This window comes from Myxocyprinus asiaticus, chromosome 35 (genome assembly GCF_019703515.2).
Source record: "Myxocyprinus asiaticus isolate MX2 ecotype Aquarium Trade chromosome 35, UBuf_Myxa_2, whole genome shotgun sequence".
Taxonomy (NCBI): Eukaryota; Metazoa; Chordata; class Actinopteri; order Cypriniformes; family Catostomidae; genus Myxocyprinus; species Myxocyprinus asiaticus.
Window position 1 is genome coordinate 11,665,294 of NC_059378.1, and position 19,179 is coordinate 11,684,472.

At 38.5% G+C, this 19,179-nt stretch overlaps 1 protein-coding gene across 2 annotated transcripts in view; it reads left to right on the plus strand.

Annotated features, from left to right (window-relative positions):
- LOC127426145 (ras association domain-containing protein 5-like) overlaps positions 1-19,179 on the plus strand; it is a 75,366-nt gene that overhangs the window by 20,607 nt on the left and 35,580 nt on the right. For both annotated transcript variants that reach the window (XM_051672715.1, XM_051672716.1), the window contains exon 2: positions 13,706-13,836. In XM_051672715.1, the coding sequence (XP_051528675.1) occupies positions 13,706-13,836 (131 nt within the window). The remainder of the gene's footprint in view (positions 1-13,705; positions 13,837-19,179) is intronic.

Here is a 19,179-nt window from a genome sequence, read left to right on the forward strand (position 1 = left end):
TTTCCTTCTGCGTTTTCGCGGCCGGGCAGCCCAGACAAAGTGCTCCGCTGGCGTCTTTGTAAACAGCGGGTCGGCATTGAGGAATTTGAAGTCTGGTTTACGGTGTGTAATTGCAGAACCAATGTCCAAAATTGTTTGTCTGTCGTAGACAATAAGGCAGACAACATCCAAGACAAAAAACATAAGAATTGTAAACAAAACTAACAAAACACTACCAAGTTGTTTCGGAGCTTGCAACGCAGCAGCCATACTCAGCGCCATCTTGAGTCCAGAAGCGGAGGCACCTGAGACTTGTCCTCCACCACCCAGATTGAGGTGAGTAACCGCGCCACCGCAAGGACCTACTAAGTAGTGGGAATTGGGCATTCCAAATTGGGGAGAAAAGGGGATTTAAAAAATAAAAAATAAAAAATTGACAAATAATTTTTTTTTTTTCTCCCATTTTCTCCCCAATTTGGCATGCCCAATTCCTAATGCACTCTAGGTCCTCGTGGTGGCATAGTGACAATCCAGGTGGCGGCGGACGAATCTCAGTTGCCTCCGTGTCTGACACAGTCAATCCGCGAATCTTTACCACATGGCTTGTTGAGCGCATTACCGCGGAGACGTAGTGCATGTGGAGTCTTCACGCTATTCTCCGCGGCATCCAAGCACAACTCACCACGCGCCCCACCGAGAGCGAGAACCACGTTATAGCAACCACGAGGAGGCTAACCCAATGTGACTCTACCCACCCTAGCAACTGGGCAATTGGTTGCTTAGGAAGCCTGACTTGAGTCACTCAGCAACAAATACAATTGTTAATTGTTAGCTCATAGTGCATTAACCAATGTTAACAAACACAACTTTTGATTTAAAAATGTGTATTTGTATATGTTGAAATTGACATTAAGATTAATAAATGGCGTAAAAATGTTCATTGTTAGTTCATGTTAACTAATTTTAACAAATGAAACCTTATTGTGAAGTGTTACCTATTTTATTTAAAAAAAAAAAAATACAACCTGGTTTGATACTTTAACACAATTAAATTCATACACTTTTTGGGGCCACTATGCAAAACAGTTTAGCATTTTGCTGATCTATATAGGCTATATGTCAAGTAGTTTTTACACACAAATGATGGGAGAAGGATGCCTTTGTCACAGTGAAAGAATGTTGCTTCTCACAAAGTTTCAGATGGCAGGGACTTGAAGTGAAGGTATTAAAATGCATTCCATTTGTCCTTGTGCTCTAACTAAGGGTATGTTTACACGACAATGATGTACTAAAAACGGAAAAGTTTTTCCTTCGCGTACAGACGACAACCTTGTCAAAACGATCCCCTCTCACACGGATCCGCAAAAACGACTAAAAACGCTGTATTATGCATGCCAGGCCAGTAATTGGCGATGTCACTTTGTAAAGAAACACTACGTGCCTGCGTACATAAGCATTCTTCCACAGAGCGGTGAATACAAACAATGAAGATGGTGATCGCTGGTTGTAGTAGTGATGCAGTAAATCTACACTTTGCTGGAGAAGCGTCAATAAACTCAAAATCTTGAGCAGCACAAACACAGTCCTGTATTCCATCATTGTAGTTTTGAATGTCTCGCGCATTATTTTGAAGTACTCGTGTGCATGCCTATAGACTGAACACGTAATATGCGTGCGCATGACGTCATCGTTTTCACAAATTTGCACTTTGAAACCTGTTTTCAAAAGTTTGCGTTTTCAGGCCCCAAAACGCCGTTGTCGTGTAAACGAACAGCCAAAATGCATAAAAAGTTTTCAGTTTTTAGTTGAAAACATTGTGTAAATGGCCCCTAAAACTTGGAGCATGTATGGGCACTCGTCTCTGTTTTGGATTCATCCTGTTTTTCCATTGGGCCCTAAACTACATGTGGGGGTGTCTGTTTAAGTGAAACATTCCATATGTTGATATGTATATCAGGCTCAGTATCCAAATGAGTATGGGATGTATGACTTGTAGGATCATGTTGACTTTGTTCCCTTTCAGCAGTTACTAATGCTACACAAGGACCCAGTGAAGTTTCCGTTAGCAAAGTGGAGGCGAGTCTGACGGAAGATTTCAGTCACTGTCAGTTGACTACACTATGTCTAACAGCTCCATATGTCACAAGTTCAGTCCCAAAAACTGCTTTCTGTGGTTTAAGGTGACTTCTGAAACAACTTGTAAACATGATTGCCATAGATTAATTTCATCTAAAAGTATAACTCTGGCTCCATCAAAACGTACCTTTGTTGTTTAAGTGGCCGGTCCAGCCCAACACAACAACATCGGCTCGAGTTTGGGGTGGTACTGTCCGTTTGTCAACCAATGGAAGACGGGGGAGTTTTCAAAACAGTGATTATTTTCGCAATTCCGTTTGATGAGGGTAGTAGCCCAGAAATTACACTCTTCTGTGGCTGGGCAAAAGTGAGAATTTGTGGACTGATCATTCTTCAGAGCAACCTTTGCCGGAGGCTAAATGTTAAATTATACTTACTGTGTGAAAAGGGTGTCTTGTACACTGTAAAAGACTTCACACAAATCACAACTATCAACCAGCTACAAAAAAACAACAACAATAGTCAAAAGAATTAAACCTATATACTTTTTCAATAAAAATTATTTTAATTTTTTTGCATAAGTTCCCTTGTTTTGACCAAACAGATATCATTTATTCAAGGACCACTTCAGTGTTTTTGTTAATGTCAACTTATGGGTTTAGAGATAAATGGTAACTTAATTAAAACTAGTAAGAATAGTTTTACAATTTGAGATAACTATTAGTATTGCATAAAAATTATTGCACTGACTTTTTCTGGATGTTTACCTTAGAGGTCTGCACAGGCCATAAAATGAAACCCGAACCTGACCGTTTGCTTTACCGTTTATTTGCTGAAACTTCACTTGGTGCAGAACAATATGGAATAAAATGAAACAATTTAACAGTCCCCTTGTGACAGTCCGTGATTTCTGGACAATGGAGGAGTCAGGAGACAGTGAACTAGTAACGTGAGTATTTATTTGCTCTCTTTATGAAACAAAAACTTCAACATAAAAGAGCTCTCAGTAGCCAACGTAAACAGAAGGGTCTTTTCCGTTTCTCTTTCACAACACAAGGTAAACCACTCTCCTCTGCCACTCTCTCTGCCACTCTGACGGATTTGTGCGCTTTTCAAGTCTCCCTCCGCCATCACTATACGAAGAAACAGGTGTTAGAGATAATGAAAACCCAGGTGATGAGCCTCACCGCTCTCTCTCCCGCAGACAGACACACGACCACGCCCCCATCCCCACATACCCCCACCACCCGACTCAGGCCAGGGAACCGTCCGGCCTGCCAATTCCCCCCCACCCCATTTCGGGAGAGAAAATCAGCGACAGCCATCTGTGTCCCTTGTCTGTGGATCACCTCAAATTTGGTACCAACCAATTTGGTGCCAGGTACCAACGGGTGATCCGCACGCTGGTATCCTTCATGTGGTGGAGCCATTGGAGTGGGGCGGGATCTGAGCAGACGGTGAAGGCCATCTGGCAGGTAGTAGTGGAGGGTAAGGACAGCCCACTTGATCGCAAGACTCCTCAATGGTGCTGTCCTTCGTCTCCCTCAGAGAGAGCTTGCGACTTATGTACAGCATAATCGCGATCTCCGACTCGCCATGTGACCTCAAAGGGCCCTTGCCACTTGCCTTGAGGTGGGCAGTATTAAAAGCACTTTATCTCCCGGTGCGAATTCCCGTAGTCGAGCGCCCCTGTCATACAGTCAGCTTTGACGATCCTGAGCTTTGAGCAAATTCTCCTGTGTTAGTCGACCCAAAGTCTCTCTAAGATAAAGAACGTATTGAATTTCATTTTTGCTGTTTGAAGGTCCCTCCTCCCAAGCTTCCTGTATGACATCAAGCACGCCACATGGCTGACGCCCATACAGCAGCTCGAATGGGGAAAGCCCTGTGGAGCCTTGTGGGATCTCTCGAACTGCAAATAACAGGGGATTGAGCCACTTATCCCAATTTCTAGCATCCTTGTGGACAAACTTAGTAACTTTTCAGGGTTTAAGCCTGGAGATTAAGCCTGTTTATTTTTTCATTCATTACACACGGAAGTCCTACTTGAAAAACTGACCCGAACCCTACCCGAGGTCGGGTTGCAGACCTCTAGTTCATCTAGGATGCTTAGTTCTTCGGAAAAAAAGTTTGTCTTTTTCCATTGTATAATTAGGTTTAAGATTTATTGCAAATGCAATTAGTCTGTGAGCATTTCGCACTAAGTAATCAAAGGTTGCCAGTTGTTCCCTGCAATAATAGAAAAACAAAAACAAATTATGATTCTTGGCCAAAATTGCACAGTGTGCACTGTGCTTTAGCTCTTAGAAGGAACTGTGAATACTGAGGTGGAAATATTCTGATGTATGGAAGAAAAGAGGGAGATCAGAAATGTCAGAGGTAAGTGGGAGGCAAGAAGGCGCGTGAGGGACAAAAAGGCATCAGTGTTCTCGCCCCCTCCACAAACTCCCCCTCACATTCCAGCTATTGCAGGGGAGTTTGGCATAGTGTTCCAGCTAAGTAACCAAACCCTTTACTGGTCAGCATATTTAACAACATGAGGAAGTAACCATGTTAATATGGGAAGTGATGTTTTAAAGGGACAGGCCCAGAGATTTAAAGAGCAGAGATGCAAGTATTTGACCTCTTGTACTGAGGAAATTCCACATATGCCCGAAAAAACATTGTGTTTAATGTTACAAGGACAAGAGTTTGACCTCCTGCAATTCTGCTTACTGCAAGGGCTTCTGTCATCAGCACTGTTTTATAACAGCGCTGAAGCTTTTCTAGGTTATGTAAACAACATGGGTAATGCTCTGTCTATAAGGTTTCTCTATCCATGACCCAAGTGTCTCCAAAAATTACACAAGAATTTTGACTGCAAAGTCCACAAGGGACTGTGGCCAAACAAATAGCCTTTGGGGCACGTTTTCCTCCAAAAACATACTAGACCTTCTCTCAGGACTAACTTCACTTTTCTGGGCTATTTTTGTACTTTGTGCTGATCTCAGTGTGATTTTAGTGGATGTGTGAAGTCTGTTTTCCTCGAGTTCACAGAGGTGTCTAAGCAGAGTAACCACAGGTGCAGTTCATCACATTAACTATAGACATTTTCTACCAACATTTGAAAACCAGATGGTGTCCAAATATTTTTTGCTAAATTTTGAACAATAGATCCATTGTTTTGACATTTGAAACCTGAAAAACTTGTTTTTGAAATGTTTTTCTTGAAAGGTGTGGTTGTGCTATCTTTTTCTAAAATAAATGCCACTTGGTTAGATATTTTGTAAATTAAAGCAAGAAACATTCATACATTTTTAAGTGTCACGAAAGTGGGCCACTGTATGGGCCACTTCTATGTAACTAGGAAAACATGGATAAATGTTGTTCCATTTAAAGTTATTCCATCCTTTCAGGTTGTTTAGTCCTTTTGGCTAAACAGCCAAAGTTAAAGGAAATTATTTTAACATTTATTGATTTGAGGATCTCTTGACTGTGGAAGTGATTGTACACAGTAGAATTGTTTAGCCAAAAATTTGCCCTCCGTCTGGTCAGTCTTGGACTCTTCATGGATATTGTATTATGCTCCACATTGAGGACGCATCTAAAGACCTGTTAAATCTCAGCTCATCTTCTGCATTACTGTCTGTACCCCCAGAAGCTCTCAGTCAGTAATTAGTCCTTGGCGGTGCTCCTCAATTAATAAGGGTTAGGGGGTTCAAACCGCAATGCATTAAGGGCAGGTGAAGATGGAGGGGGTAGGGAGCATATGTTCAGAGTGTTTAGTGCATTAGATTTAAAGGATAAGAACACTGGCTGTAGGAGCATGTTGTTGCGTAGTGACTAATTACATCGAGCCCTCGACATGTTGTCTAAAGAGTCTTGAAGATTTGACTATTGTAAACCTTCAATCTTGTTTGGAACATTTAACTGAGTCCCATTTAGAAGGGTCTGAAACTGAGGAGTAAATTTAGTCATAGGAAGTCTAGGGATTTACATACTTTTTCCACCCTGCACTGTGACTGTTTACACACTGTGTTCAATAAAGACATGAAAATGTATCATTGTTTGTGTGTTATTTGTTAAACCCCCAGGTACTTCTCTGATAGAAAAAAATGCAAAAATTAATCTGAAGCAGTTAAATTATACCCTTTCTTTACAATATATATTATACAACTTAATATAATACAAATTATACAAACATGTTAATACAAACAACAATTTTTGTGAGTTAAACAAATTGCATATATATATATATATATGTATGAAGGGCTGGGCGATTAGATTTTATTTTCAATTACGATTTTGGCTTCCAATGATTATGAAAACAAGATAATCGAGATTAAACAATTATTGTGCTGCATTCCGTTTTGCAATGAAACACCCTGGCGTTATATCTTTAAAGCATCCTTTATTAAAGTTCAAATAATAAGGAAGCCGGTTATGAAAATAAACTCCAAAACTGACAATTCTCTGTGCAGTTAGCGCCGCGTCTATGGGTTGCGTGAAGTGAACGGGGAAAGAGATTGAATCTTCTCCCGGCTGATGCACACTCTGACGCTCGTCACTCGCGCGTGTTTCCTGCAGCAAGAATATAACATGATGGCTCGCAACGTAGTGAATCATAATATATTTTATAGTGTCTTATCATGAAGAAAATCGGTGACACGCAGCTCTATTAAGAAGAGAAAGTTTATTTTTTGTGAGTTAAAGATGGATCGAAGTGAACATAAAGGTGAGAGAGTGTAATCTTAGCCCATTATACACTGGAACAAATTACATTTTGATTAGTCTTTTTTGGCTTGTTTTCCAAAATAATATCTAAAACTCATTTAAAATAATGTACATTTACTTTAGGAGCTATACTGCAGAAGAAAAAATTGTTATCAGAGAATGTTGAATACAATATTTAATCAGGGTTCGAAATTAACGCTTGTCTGGGACAAGTCGATTTTTGAAGGGGCAAGTGAAAGAGAATTTTACTTGCCCGACCTGGCAAGCAGACTGATTAAAACGTCAATAACGAAAAAATAACTGGCTATATTTGTGATAGCCTAGGCCTGTGTCACTTATTATAAAGTTAATATTCTTATTCTGCTGTTGAAAGTAATCCAGAGCATGTAATTAGATAATTTGCTAGCGATCTTGTAACGGCTGCGCCCTGTTTGATCGACAGGCGGCGTATGTGTGTGCTGAATATGTGTGTGTTCCGAGAATGCTAATGCACACCTGAATGGTCAAGTATATTTCAAAATTTGACCAAAATGCCCATCTTAATGAGGTATTTTTGTAAACACAGAGAATGATGTCTAAAGTGAACGTAAACAGCGGAGAAAAAAGCGGATTTGTATTAAAATGTCGGACTTGTAAGTATAAATGTAAGCTAATAGACCTGCTGCTGTCTAGTGTGTCATTATAATAATCAAACAACCATAAGAAAATGAGAAAACACTCACTGCTCTAGCTTTTGTAGCTTTAAGAAGTGTTAATGTATTATAATCATAGAGTGAAGACCAGTAGTTTTATGTTGCATTTCATTCTGAATGTTTACTTGAATACTGCTGTTAAAAACTTTTAAAGCTGTTAAAAAGCACTGAATTTTCTTAAATTTAATTTTTTGTTCTATTGTTTTTAATCTACTTCTATTCATTGCTGTTGTTTTTTTGTTATTTTATTACTGACTGTTTACTAGTCTTGAATAATTACTTAAGAACTTGAAACCATTCTTCCATAATTAACATATTATTTAGTGTTATTATTTGTTGTGGTTTTGAAGCTGGTATTGAGAATTGTCAAATTTCACTACAGACTACTGACATTTTGGTATTGTGATAATGTATAGCCTTTATTGTACATGGCAGATCTTGCCGCAATAACATGATGAAAAAGTAAATCTCGTTCCATAGAAGTGTGAGCATCCCTGCTGATAATGGTGGTGATGGAGGCTTTCCTTTATTTGAATACCATACATGACATAAAATAATTATCATATGACAATTGCCTTCTCCCCTACCCAGTGCAGTTTACATTTAAAGTTCAAGGAAATCCACTGTTAAAAAGGCAATAATAAAAAAAAAGTTCAATAAATGCATGATGTATCCAAAGTCAGTGAGTAATTATGTTAAATAATCATGATATCAATACCATAATCGAACAGCCCTAACTGTGTGTGTGTGTGTGTGTGTGTGTGTGTGTGTGTGTGTGTGTGTGTGTGTGTGTGTGTGTATATATATATATATATATATATATATATATATATATATATATATATGTATATACACACACACACACACAGTTGAAGTTAGAAGTTTACATACACTAATTTTTTAACCACTCCACAGATTTAATATTAGCAAACAATAGTTTTGGCATGTTGTTTAGGACATCTACTTTGTGCATGAGTAATTTTTCCAACAATTGTTTACAGACAGATTGATTCACTTTTAATTGACTGTATCACAATTCCAGTGGGTCAGAAGTATACATACACTAAGTTAACTCTGCCTTTTAAGCAGCTTGGAAAATTCCAGAAAATCATGTCAAGCCTTTAGACAATTAGCCAATTAGCTTCTGATAGGAGGTGTACTGAATTGGAGGTGTACCTGTGGATGTATTTTAAGGCCTACCTTCAAACTCAGTGCCTCTTTGCTTGACATCATGGGAAAATAAAAAAAAATAAAAATCAGACAAGACCTCAGAAAAAAAATTTGTTGACCTCCACAAGTCTGGTTCATTCTTAGGAGCAATTTCCAAACACCTGAAGGTACCACGTTCATCTGTACAAACAATAGTACGCAAGTAAAAACACCATGGGACCACGCAGCCATCATACAGCTCAGGAAGGAGACGCATTATGTCTCCTAGAGATGAACGTAGTTTGGTGCAAAATTGCAAATCAATCCCAGAAAAACAGCAAAGGACCTTGTGAAGATGCTGGAGGAAACAGGTAGACAAGTATCTATATCAACAGTAAAACGAGTCCTATATTGACATAACCTGAAAGGCTGCTCAGCAAGGAAGAAACTACTGCTCCAAAACTACCATAAAAAAAGCCAGACTACAGTTTGCAAGTGCACATGGGGACAAAGCTCTTACTTTATGAAGAAATGTCCTCTGGTCTAATGAAACAAAAAAACTGTTTGGCCATTATGACCATTGTTATGTATGGAGGAAAAAAGAGTCTTGCAAGCCGAAGAACACCATCCCAACGGTGAAGCACGGGGGTAGCAGCATCATGTTGTGGGGTGCTTTGCTGCAGGAAGGACTGGTGCACTTCACAAAATAGATGGCATCACGAGGAAGGAAAATTATGTGGATATATTGAAGCAAAATCTCAAGACATCAGACAGGAAGTTAAAGTTTGGTCTCAAATGGGTCTTCCAAATGGACAGTGACCCCAAGCATACCTCAAGTTGTGGCAAAATGGCTTAAGGACAACAAAATCAAGGTATTGGAGTGGCCATCACAAAGCCCTGATCACAATCCGATAAAATACATGTGGGCAGAACTGAAAAAGCATGTGCGAGCAAGGAGGCCTACAAACCTGACTAAGTTACACCAGTTCTGTCTGGAGGAATGGGCCAAAATTCCAGCAACTTATTGTGAGAAGCTTGTGGAAGGCTACCCAAAAAGTTTGACCCAAGTTAAACAATTTAAAGGCAATGCTACCAAATACTAACAAAGCGTATGTAAACTTCTGACCCACTGGTAATGTGAGATTTTATATATATATATATATATATATATAATATGTACATATGTGTGTATATGTTGTAGAAATATTGCAACATTTTCTCAAATTCACACCAAAGGAAAATATGCATAAACGTTTTTTTTTTTTTTTTTTTTTAACCAGTGGCTTCCTAAAATCACATTTAAGGGGAAAGGAAACATTTACCATGCATTTCAATGCTTGGATTCCCAAGGATCACAGTTAGTAGACTGTATTTGTCTGTTGTTGTGACTTAAATCAACAGATCAAATTATATGACCAGTTTATCCAGAAATCCAGGTAAATTCCAGCATTCACATACTTTTTCCTGCAATTGCAAAAACAGACTATCTTCATATTTTTTGACTTCATATTTTTTGAACACTACTTTAGTTGGAGGTTTTTGACCTACAATATTATTACCTGATTGTTGCTGCATGTGTCAGGGTTTTCCTCTCTAAAAGTTGTTCCCATACTATAGCTGTGTGAAGTTATCAGGGTGTTGTGTTAAACTACACTGTTGATATCAAGCTGAGGTTGAAGGTGAGAGGCTGAGCCAGAGGGAAGCTTCACCTCCTCCCTTAACGCGTTTCCTGATCCTCAATCAGTCTGTTTGGTTTGGCTACTCTTTGTCGGTCCTGCTCAACATTCCCCTGAACATCTATATTTTGGCTGTGTTGCTGTGAGTGACACACCTAAGAAAGTGACGTTCATTTTCCACGTGTGTTATCTGTTTTGTAGGGCCTCTTAGCATTCCCAGTCTCCCTTCACTGTAATTGGCACCTCCCTGCTCTTCCACACTGACAGTAGCAATGTGTTTGCCACTGATAATCAATCTGCTGGTAATCCGTATTCACTGTTGACATCTATCACTCCCTCTGTGCATCAGCAGTGATATTGTTGGTCTTCAGAGACAGATACACAACCTTGTCTAGATGTTTTTGTCTTTATTGGACTGGGTTTATAAAGAAAAGGTAAACACATTGGGCTCTGTCATTATCACTTAAGCACTCTGTATTGTTGACCACAAACTAATATACGAGAACGAACCCTTGACACATACTGTATGAATGTAAATACCGTGCAGCCTTACAGCGGGACACTGTGGCTTCGTTCAGGAAAGCATAGGCTACTCTCTTACTACTCTTACTATTGCTGCAGTATCTGTATGCATAAAATGGCATGACCTACAACATTTGCCAAAATAAACTGTATACAACAGAGCACACTGCATGGCATAATGTATCCTACAATGCAATGTGCTCGACCTTCAATTTCCTGTGTGATGATTTAATAAGATGATAACTGGACACATTGTGGAATTAAACATGCAGTATACAGCGTATACTATTCAGTATTCTGAACATGGTAAGCTAGAATTCCATTCCGACTATAGCCCATGTCATGTAAAATCATGGTCAGCCGGTGCTGCAGAATATCTAGTGTGCTGAAAGTTGTTTCCATGGTTACCATGTGGCTGTGAGCAGTGAGTGAAAATGGATGCTTGCTGGGCTTGTTTTTTACTCTCTGTACTGATCGGACACTGGTGTGTCCTCTCTAATGCTAAATAGAATGTTTTGTATAATAACAGTAGCTAGCCAGTGTCTTATTTGATATGCTAGTTTCCAGCAAGAACATGGAAAAAAAAAAAAAAATGGGCCCTGGATGGGTTTATACGGGTGGAGAAAATTATCCCTCCTCAATGAAAAGTTTCTTGGCAGGTAGTAAACAACTGCTGTCTGTTCTACGCCTTGTTAACCTTGTTTCACTGGCCTCCATTAACTTTTGATGATGTTGCACTCTGGTGCCATCTTGTGGTGGTTGAGCTTAGTTATAGTGATCATTCTTTGTTGTCATGAGAACGAAGTTATAATTTGGACATAACTTCACAAAGACATGGTTAGTAAGCAATTTTATCACACTAAAATCATGTTAACAAGTATAATGTTTACCTTTTGGGGCTATAGTTTACAACGGGGCTAAAGGCACACCTTTAAGAAAATGTCATTTTTCTGGTCAAGTGTATCAAGTTTAAACAATTCATTATTTATTTTTATTTATTTTTTTTTTAATAATGATGGTGCAACATATTTTGTTCAAAAATAAATAATAATAGAAGATTTTTTTTGTTTAGAAAGAAAGAAAGAAAAATAGGTGGTGAGGGCTTGGGGTAAAAGGCCCAAGGGGGGTTATTGTGATATCATGTAGATATAGGGACAATAGTTATAGGGCAAAATTTGTCAGCTTAGGCAAATAGTTTTAAGACAGCAGGTTTCGTTTTTGAGTGACAAATGAAGATAATGCTTATTAAAAATAACTACTTCAAAAAAAGGGTCACCATTTCCTCTTAATTTTAACCCCATTTGGCTTCTATAAACAAATGAATCTCCAGTGTGATTGGATCAGTCAATGTGACCCACTTTGAACATTTTTCATTACAAACAATTTCCCCCCACTTAAAAAACAACAGCAATATGTTTTAGGGGGCCTTTAGCCCATGCAACAGTGGGCTTTTTACCCCAAATACCATCCTCTCACTTATTGGACAGTTTAAAAATAATAATAATAATAATAAAATTTAATCACCTTGATCAAAACTAAAAATGACAAATATTTTGTCTCAAATGTGAGGGATTCAAATTTCAGGGATTCTCATTAGATACATAGATTTAAATAATAATATTAATAATAATAATAATAATAATTTAAATATTAGATCAGATTGCCTCAGAATTTAACTTTAGACATTACACACAATGATCTCATGGATCAGGATTTTTTTTTTTTTTTGCAGTGCATAGTGACAAACAGATGTTTAGGAAAGTACTGTGGTAGTTTTTGTTGCTATTTTAGTGTTTTGGGAGAAAATAAAATCAAAAGTGCTTTTTACCCGGGGGGACCCTTTGCCGCGTTGTACCCTACTTTTGAAACAAAGTACATTTTAACATTTATGCGCTGGCCCCATTTACTTCCATTGTAAGTGCCTTACTGTAACAACATTTTTTGCTTTTTGTTAAATAAACGAGGGACAAATCTAAATTAATTTATAGTAATCAAAACTATGCCACAAACACTGATGATTGAGTGTAACGAGCGTATTAATCCTGGAACAATCCTTGAATATTGCATGTTAAGATTAAATATTCTAAAATAGTTGTCAGGTTGAGAAGATTCAGCCTTTTTTTAAATTATTATTATTATTATTATTATTATTATTATTATTATAGATGTGTTAAAAAAAATTGTAAAAAAAAAAGAGCAAAAGAATTATACACCCATATTGTTCTCTGTAACTGTTCCTCCTAAAAGTGCAACATTTAATTGTGAGCATTAGGCATCCACTAGATGGCGCCAAACACAAACGCATTCTATTGATAGAGCTGAATAAAGGTCTCCAGATTTCTAAAAACATTTAGCTGTACCTGTTATAATCTGAGGTTGCCTGAATAGGGCACTGTTTTACAGCGCTATTCGTGTGTGCGTGTGTGCATGTGTGTGTGTGATAACTCCAAATGACTGAATAAATAATAATAATTCATTACATTTATTACAGCGCTTTTCTAGACACTCAAAGCACTTTATATAGTATAGGGGGAATCTCCTCAACCACCAACAAACATTAATTATGTTGAGGCCACACCAGACACACTGTCTAAAAGAGTAAATGAGAGAGAGTCATTGCAGTGCTGTTGTGTTGTGAGTGTTGCATGTGTATGGAGATATGTGAATATCTGTATATATACTGTACATTTCCAAACTGCATGACATGCAGATTGTTTCATGTTGACACTGACATTTGCAGTGAATAAGCCACATGGCCCAGTCTTCGTCCAGCCCTTTCAAACATGGTGCTGTTTTAGGACCTGAATGAGTGTTGGCAGCCCTTACTTGTTCTCTAAACTGTGCAGTTTCTATGTGTGATTCATGACTATGTGTGCCCTGTTTGTCTCTGGCCCCCAGACTGCAGCTACACATGTCATCTGGAGTGTCAGGGGCTTGTTCAGCTGGACTGCAACCAACTAGACCAGCAGACAGAGGATGTGGCATCCTCCAATCCACAGAGGCCCACTGCCACAGATCCTCCGGACATGGTAAGTTCACTCACTTAACCATTACCACTTTATACACACTTTATAGAGAGTTTTTAAACGCAAGGAGACAGAACAGTGGTAAGATCTGTGTCCTATAATGTTTGCTGTAATGAAAAGCATTTTAGGAAAAAGCATTTGATAAATACATAAATGTAAATGTAAAAAAATTGCCAGTACAGATAATAATTCCCCACAGAACAAGCTTCAGATACAGCAATCTGTTTCTCACCAGACCGGAGTGAGAGAATAAAAAAAAGTTGTAACCCAACTATGTTTCACACTTTTCAGTGCCCTGGCGCACCTCCCTGAAGATCAAATTTTAATAACAAACTCTCTTTTGGCCTACGTTTTGTGCTAGTCACATAATATTTAGTGTAGATAGTATGTGAACAGTGATGCAGGTTTTTTTTCCTACAAATATCTGAGGGACTGAGTTTTAAAATTTCCACAATTGTCTATTTTTATCTCTCATATTAGTTTTAATTTCCCTGATATGTAGTACATTTAATATTGTCTCAATATAGTTAACATTTTCATTTAAAATGATAATGCTTAGCATGCACGAGCAGGATGAAACTGGTGTTCTATTTAATAATTCAAAAAGTTTGGAACATACTTTTAAAAGTGTACTTACATTAACGCACTATTGAATTTTAAGGCTGATTGCAACTGAGCGCTCTGGCGATCTCTCTCATGTACCCAAATACAGCGCGCATGCAGAGAGAGGGAGTGCTCTGCCGCTTTTGGTCAGAAAAATGATGTAAGGACATGTTAAAAAGGTTTAAAGTAAAAATACACAATGTATGATAGCCCTAACTGTAGAGAGCACATCAATATGAAGACAAATTCCAAATTTTTAGGCATATTTTAAAATCCCGGAGAGATGCTTTTTTTGGGTTTGAAAAAGAGGACATGCCTGGAAAAAGAGGATGTCTTCCTAGCATAGTCATTGCTTAAAAAAGCCTTTCTGTCTAATTTCTCTCTTGTGGTGGCAGTCTGTCTATCTGATTTAGGGGCCCCTCCTGTCTCTTTCCATCTCCTCTAAATCGAGAATAAAGCAAGCCCAGCTGGTCTGTGCTGTCAGAGAGATTGAAAGCTGTTGAATGGTGAGCTGTCAGCAGAGGGCATTATGGTTATTTTTCAACAGAAATGAAATTTCACATTAGTCCTCTACTCACACAGGGCAGGGCTTTGGTCTTGTGAACTACAGATTGTATCAATAAGAGATTAGGGTAAATGTATGCAGTACATAGCAACCCTTTTTACAATTGTCTGTTATCCCCAGCCTCACCACAAGAGGCAGACCTGCGCAGCTATATTATGCAGAATGAGTCAAGGGTCTTGCACCTCTGTGGTGTGTGATTTGCATGTGAATGCCTCCATTAAAGGAGCGTGTGGATGTCAGGGTGTCTAAATGGATTTTATCTGCTACAAAACACATGAGGAACATCCCTAAAACAAGTAACTTAATGAATTGGAGCATATAAAAGCTTTTGGTGTTCCATATGCCCTACACATTGGCATCTTTGTGTAGGATTCAAGTCGTTAACAAGCTAAGTGTAATTGTCTTTGCTACCATTTAAAAACCCCAGAGAGACCTATCATTCTGCGCTCAGACAGGCATTAGAAATGCACAGGAAATGCAGACAGCCTGTTAAGACTGCCACTTACAACTTAATTACAACAAAAACAGCAGCCTGCTGCAGTGGCATCAGACCAGAGGTAAGAGTGGACCTGAGTAACAGGGGGCCTTCATTGTGGAGGCGGGCCCACAGAAAGGCTAAACTGATATTAGGCTTGGGATTGATGCCTTTTTCACACATCGATAATCAGAAGATATTCCAGATGAATATCGATAATATCAGGCTGCTTGTTGCACAATAGTATTTGTTTTTTCAACTTTGGTAAAGTGTGAGCAGCAGGTTCAATTAAAGTGGGTCGCGCACCAGACACGTCAGGCGGACGACATGGCACGTTCTAACATTTTTAACAATTATTTTCTACAAAAGTACGCTCAGCGTCAAAACTCTGCAGTGCCACAGAGCGCAACTCGCATAGTTTTTCATTAAATTCAACCCAAATCAAAGGACAATTATTATTTCCTCTAGCCATCGCTGGATGATATTTTGTGTGTATGTATCTTTCATATAGCACAATGTATTTTCAGTTACAAGTATGTCATTTTGTGGTTTGACAGCTTGAATGGAAGACTTATTCAAGGCTACATACAGAGAAATTGCATGATAAACATCACCATTTCTATTCGTTGAGTTTGCGCAGTTACACCAGTTTCATTCCCAACTTGCAAACTCATCAACGTCACTTTGTTCATTCTTGAAGTGCAAAAAACCTTTGTAACTTTGGACTGCCATTTGCTACACCACATCAGCTCGCCCTCTGTGTGTGATACCTGTGCCATTCCTAAACGTGACCGGCTTCAGTAAATGTTATATCACCCTCTTGTCTCTCAACGCTAGTACACCAGACTGTTAAACAGAGGCCAACTAAGTGAATTGGAAACCATGCAAATTAGGCTTCTAATTTAAATGTCAGCTAATTCTTATATATTAATGCCTCAAAAATATATCGATAAAATAACGTGCCAATTATTTTATGTCATCTCTAATTGATATTCCATAATATTATGCTGAAGATGTTATATTTGGTAAAAACATGCTATTGGTAGGAATAAAGCATCATTTTACATCTGTAAAAATGGGGAGTTCCCCTAATATGCCTTGTCTCCTCCCGTATTCCTGTTTTATTTTCATAAAATGAAAATATTCACCAGTTGGCCAGTAACATTATTAGCTACTGCATCATTACATGCTTTATATTGAACAGTAAGAACAACAATCTGACCGTTGCTAAATAAAGTCACGTGCATGATTCAAAACAAACTGTTTGTTAAAGGAAACATCTACAGCGCATATTTAAACATCTTTTACCTCAGTGGAAAATGTACCATCAGATGTTTAAAGGTTTCTTTCCCCAGAATATAATGAGATACATGTGGAATTTTCCTCACATTAAGAAAACAAAACGAATATGTGAGGAACATAATCATGATGAGGGGGACCCTAAAATAGTTATGTGCCCAGGGCACAACATTTGGTGCTTCGCCCCTGTTTAGCTGGACACCCCGTCGTATGCTGCAGGGACATTAAAGACCTCTGAAGCCAGAAGCATTTGTTTGAACAAAGCTCTTTCACAGCCACACCAGTGCCAGGGGGCTTTGGGGGACAATTGACCAATGTAGATGAATCTCAGAGAAATGAGTGCGTGTTCATCTCAAGGTCATTTGTCAAAGCAGCTCTTAGGTTTGAACAACACTGTTGTTATTATATTGCCATTTTCTGTGTGTGCATTTGCTATATAGGGCTGTCAATCGATTAAAATGTTTGCAAATTAATCGAAATCCATAGAAAAGGCCCCCAAATAAAAATTATTTATATATTTTATATATTTTAATTTAAAATATAAAGTACAGGTGCATCTCAATAAATTAGAATGTCGTGGAAAAGTTCATTTATTTCAGTAATTCAACTCAAATTGTGAAACTCGTGTATTAAATAAATTCAATGCACACAGACTGAAGTAGTTTAAGTCTTTGGTTCTTTTAATTGTGATGATTTTGGCTCACATTTAACAAAAACCCACCAATTCACTATCTCAAAAAATTAGAATACATCATAAGACCAATAAAAAAAACATTTTTAGTGAATTGTTGGCCTTCTGGAAAGTATGTTCATTTACTGTATATGTACTCAATACTTGGTAGGGGCTCCTTTTGCTTTAATTACTGCCTCAATTCGGCGTGGCATGGAGGTAATCAGTTTGTGGCACTGCTGAGGTGGTACGGAAGCCCAGGTTTCTTTGACAGTGGCCTTCAGCTCATCTGCATTTTTTGGTCTCTTGTTTCTCATTTTCCTCTTGACAATACCCCATAGATTCTCTATGGGGTTCAGGTCTGGTGAGTTTGCTGGCCAGTCAAGCACACCAACACCATGGTCATTTAACCAACTTTTGGTGCTTTTGGCAGTGTGGGCAGGTGCCAAATCCTGCTGGAAAATGAAATCAGCATCTTTAAAAAGCTGGTCAGCAGAAGGAAGCATGAAGTGCTCCAAAATGTCTTGGTAAACGGGTGCAGTGACTTTGGTTTTCAAAAAACACAATGGACCAACACCAGCAGATGACATTGCACCCCAAATCATCACAGACTGTGGGAACTTAATACTGGACTTCAAGCAACTTGGGCTATGAGCTTCTCCACCCTTCCTCCAGACTTTAGGACCTTGGTTTCCAAACGAAATACAAAACTTGCTCTCATCTGAAAAGAGGACTTTGGACCACTGGGCAACAGTCCAGTTCTTCTTCTCCTTAGCCAAGGTGACGTTGTCTGTGGTTCAGGAGTGGCTTAACAAGAGGAATACAACAACTGTAGCCAAATTCCTTGACATGTCTGTGTGTGGTGGCTCTTGATGCCTTGACCCCAGCCTCAGTCCATTCCTTGTGAAGTTCACCCAAATTCTTGAATCGATTTTGCTTGGCAATCCCCATAAGGCTGCAGTTCTCTCAGTTGGTTGTGCATCTTTTTCTTCCACACTTTTTCCTTCCACTCAACTTTCTGTTAACATGCTGGGATACAACACTCTGTGAACAGCCAGCTTCTTTGGCAATGAATGTTTGTGGCTTACCCTCCTTGTGAAGGGTCTCAGTGATTGTCTTCTGGACAACTGTCAGATCAGCAGTCTTCCCCATGATTGTGTAGCCTAGTGAACCAAACTGAGAGACCATTTTGAAGGCTCAGGAAACCTTTGCAGGTGTTTTGAGTTGATTAGCTGATTGGCATGTCACCATATTCTAATTTTTTGAGATAGTGAATTGGTGGGTTTTTGTTAAATGTGAGCCAAAATCAACACAATTAAAAGAACCAAAGACTTAAACTACTTCAGTCTGTGTGCATTGAATTTATTTAATACACGAGTTTCACAATTTGAGTTGAATTACTGAAATAAATGAACTTTTCCACGACATTCTAATTTATTGAGATGCACCTGTATATATTCATTCAGTTAATTAAATGTTTAATGCATAATTTTTTTACGTGATTTATGTTTTTACCAATTTGACATTTGATTCTAATGTCAACAGCCCTGTGTGAGTTCCAAACACTGGTTGGAAAAGGGTGGAGCCTTTGCAGTGTGTCTGGGGAAATTACACTTGTGTACACACCACAAACACACTCACAACAGCAATTCTGTGTTAATGATCAAGTGATAGAGAGAGAACCTCTTAACCGTATTTTTTTGTTGTTGTTGTACAAAACAAACCTAAATGAGA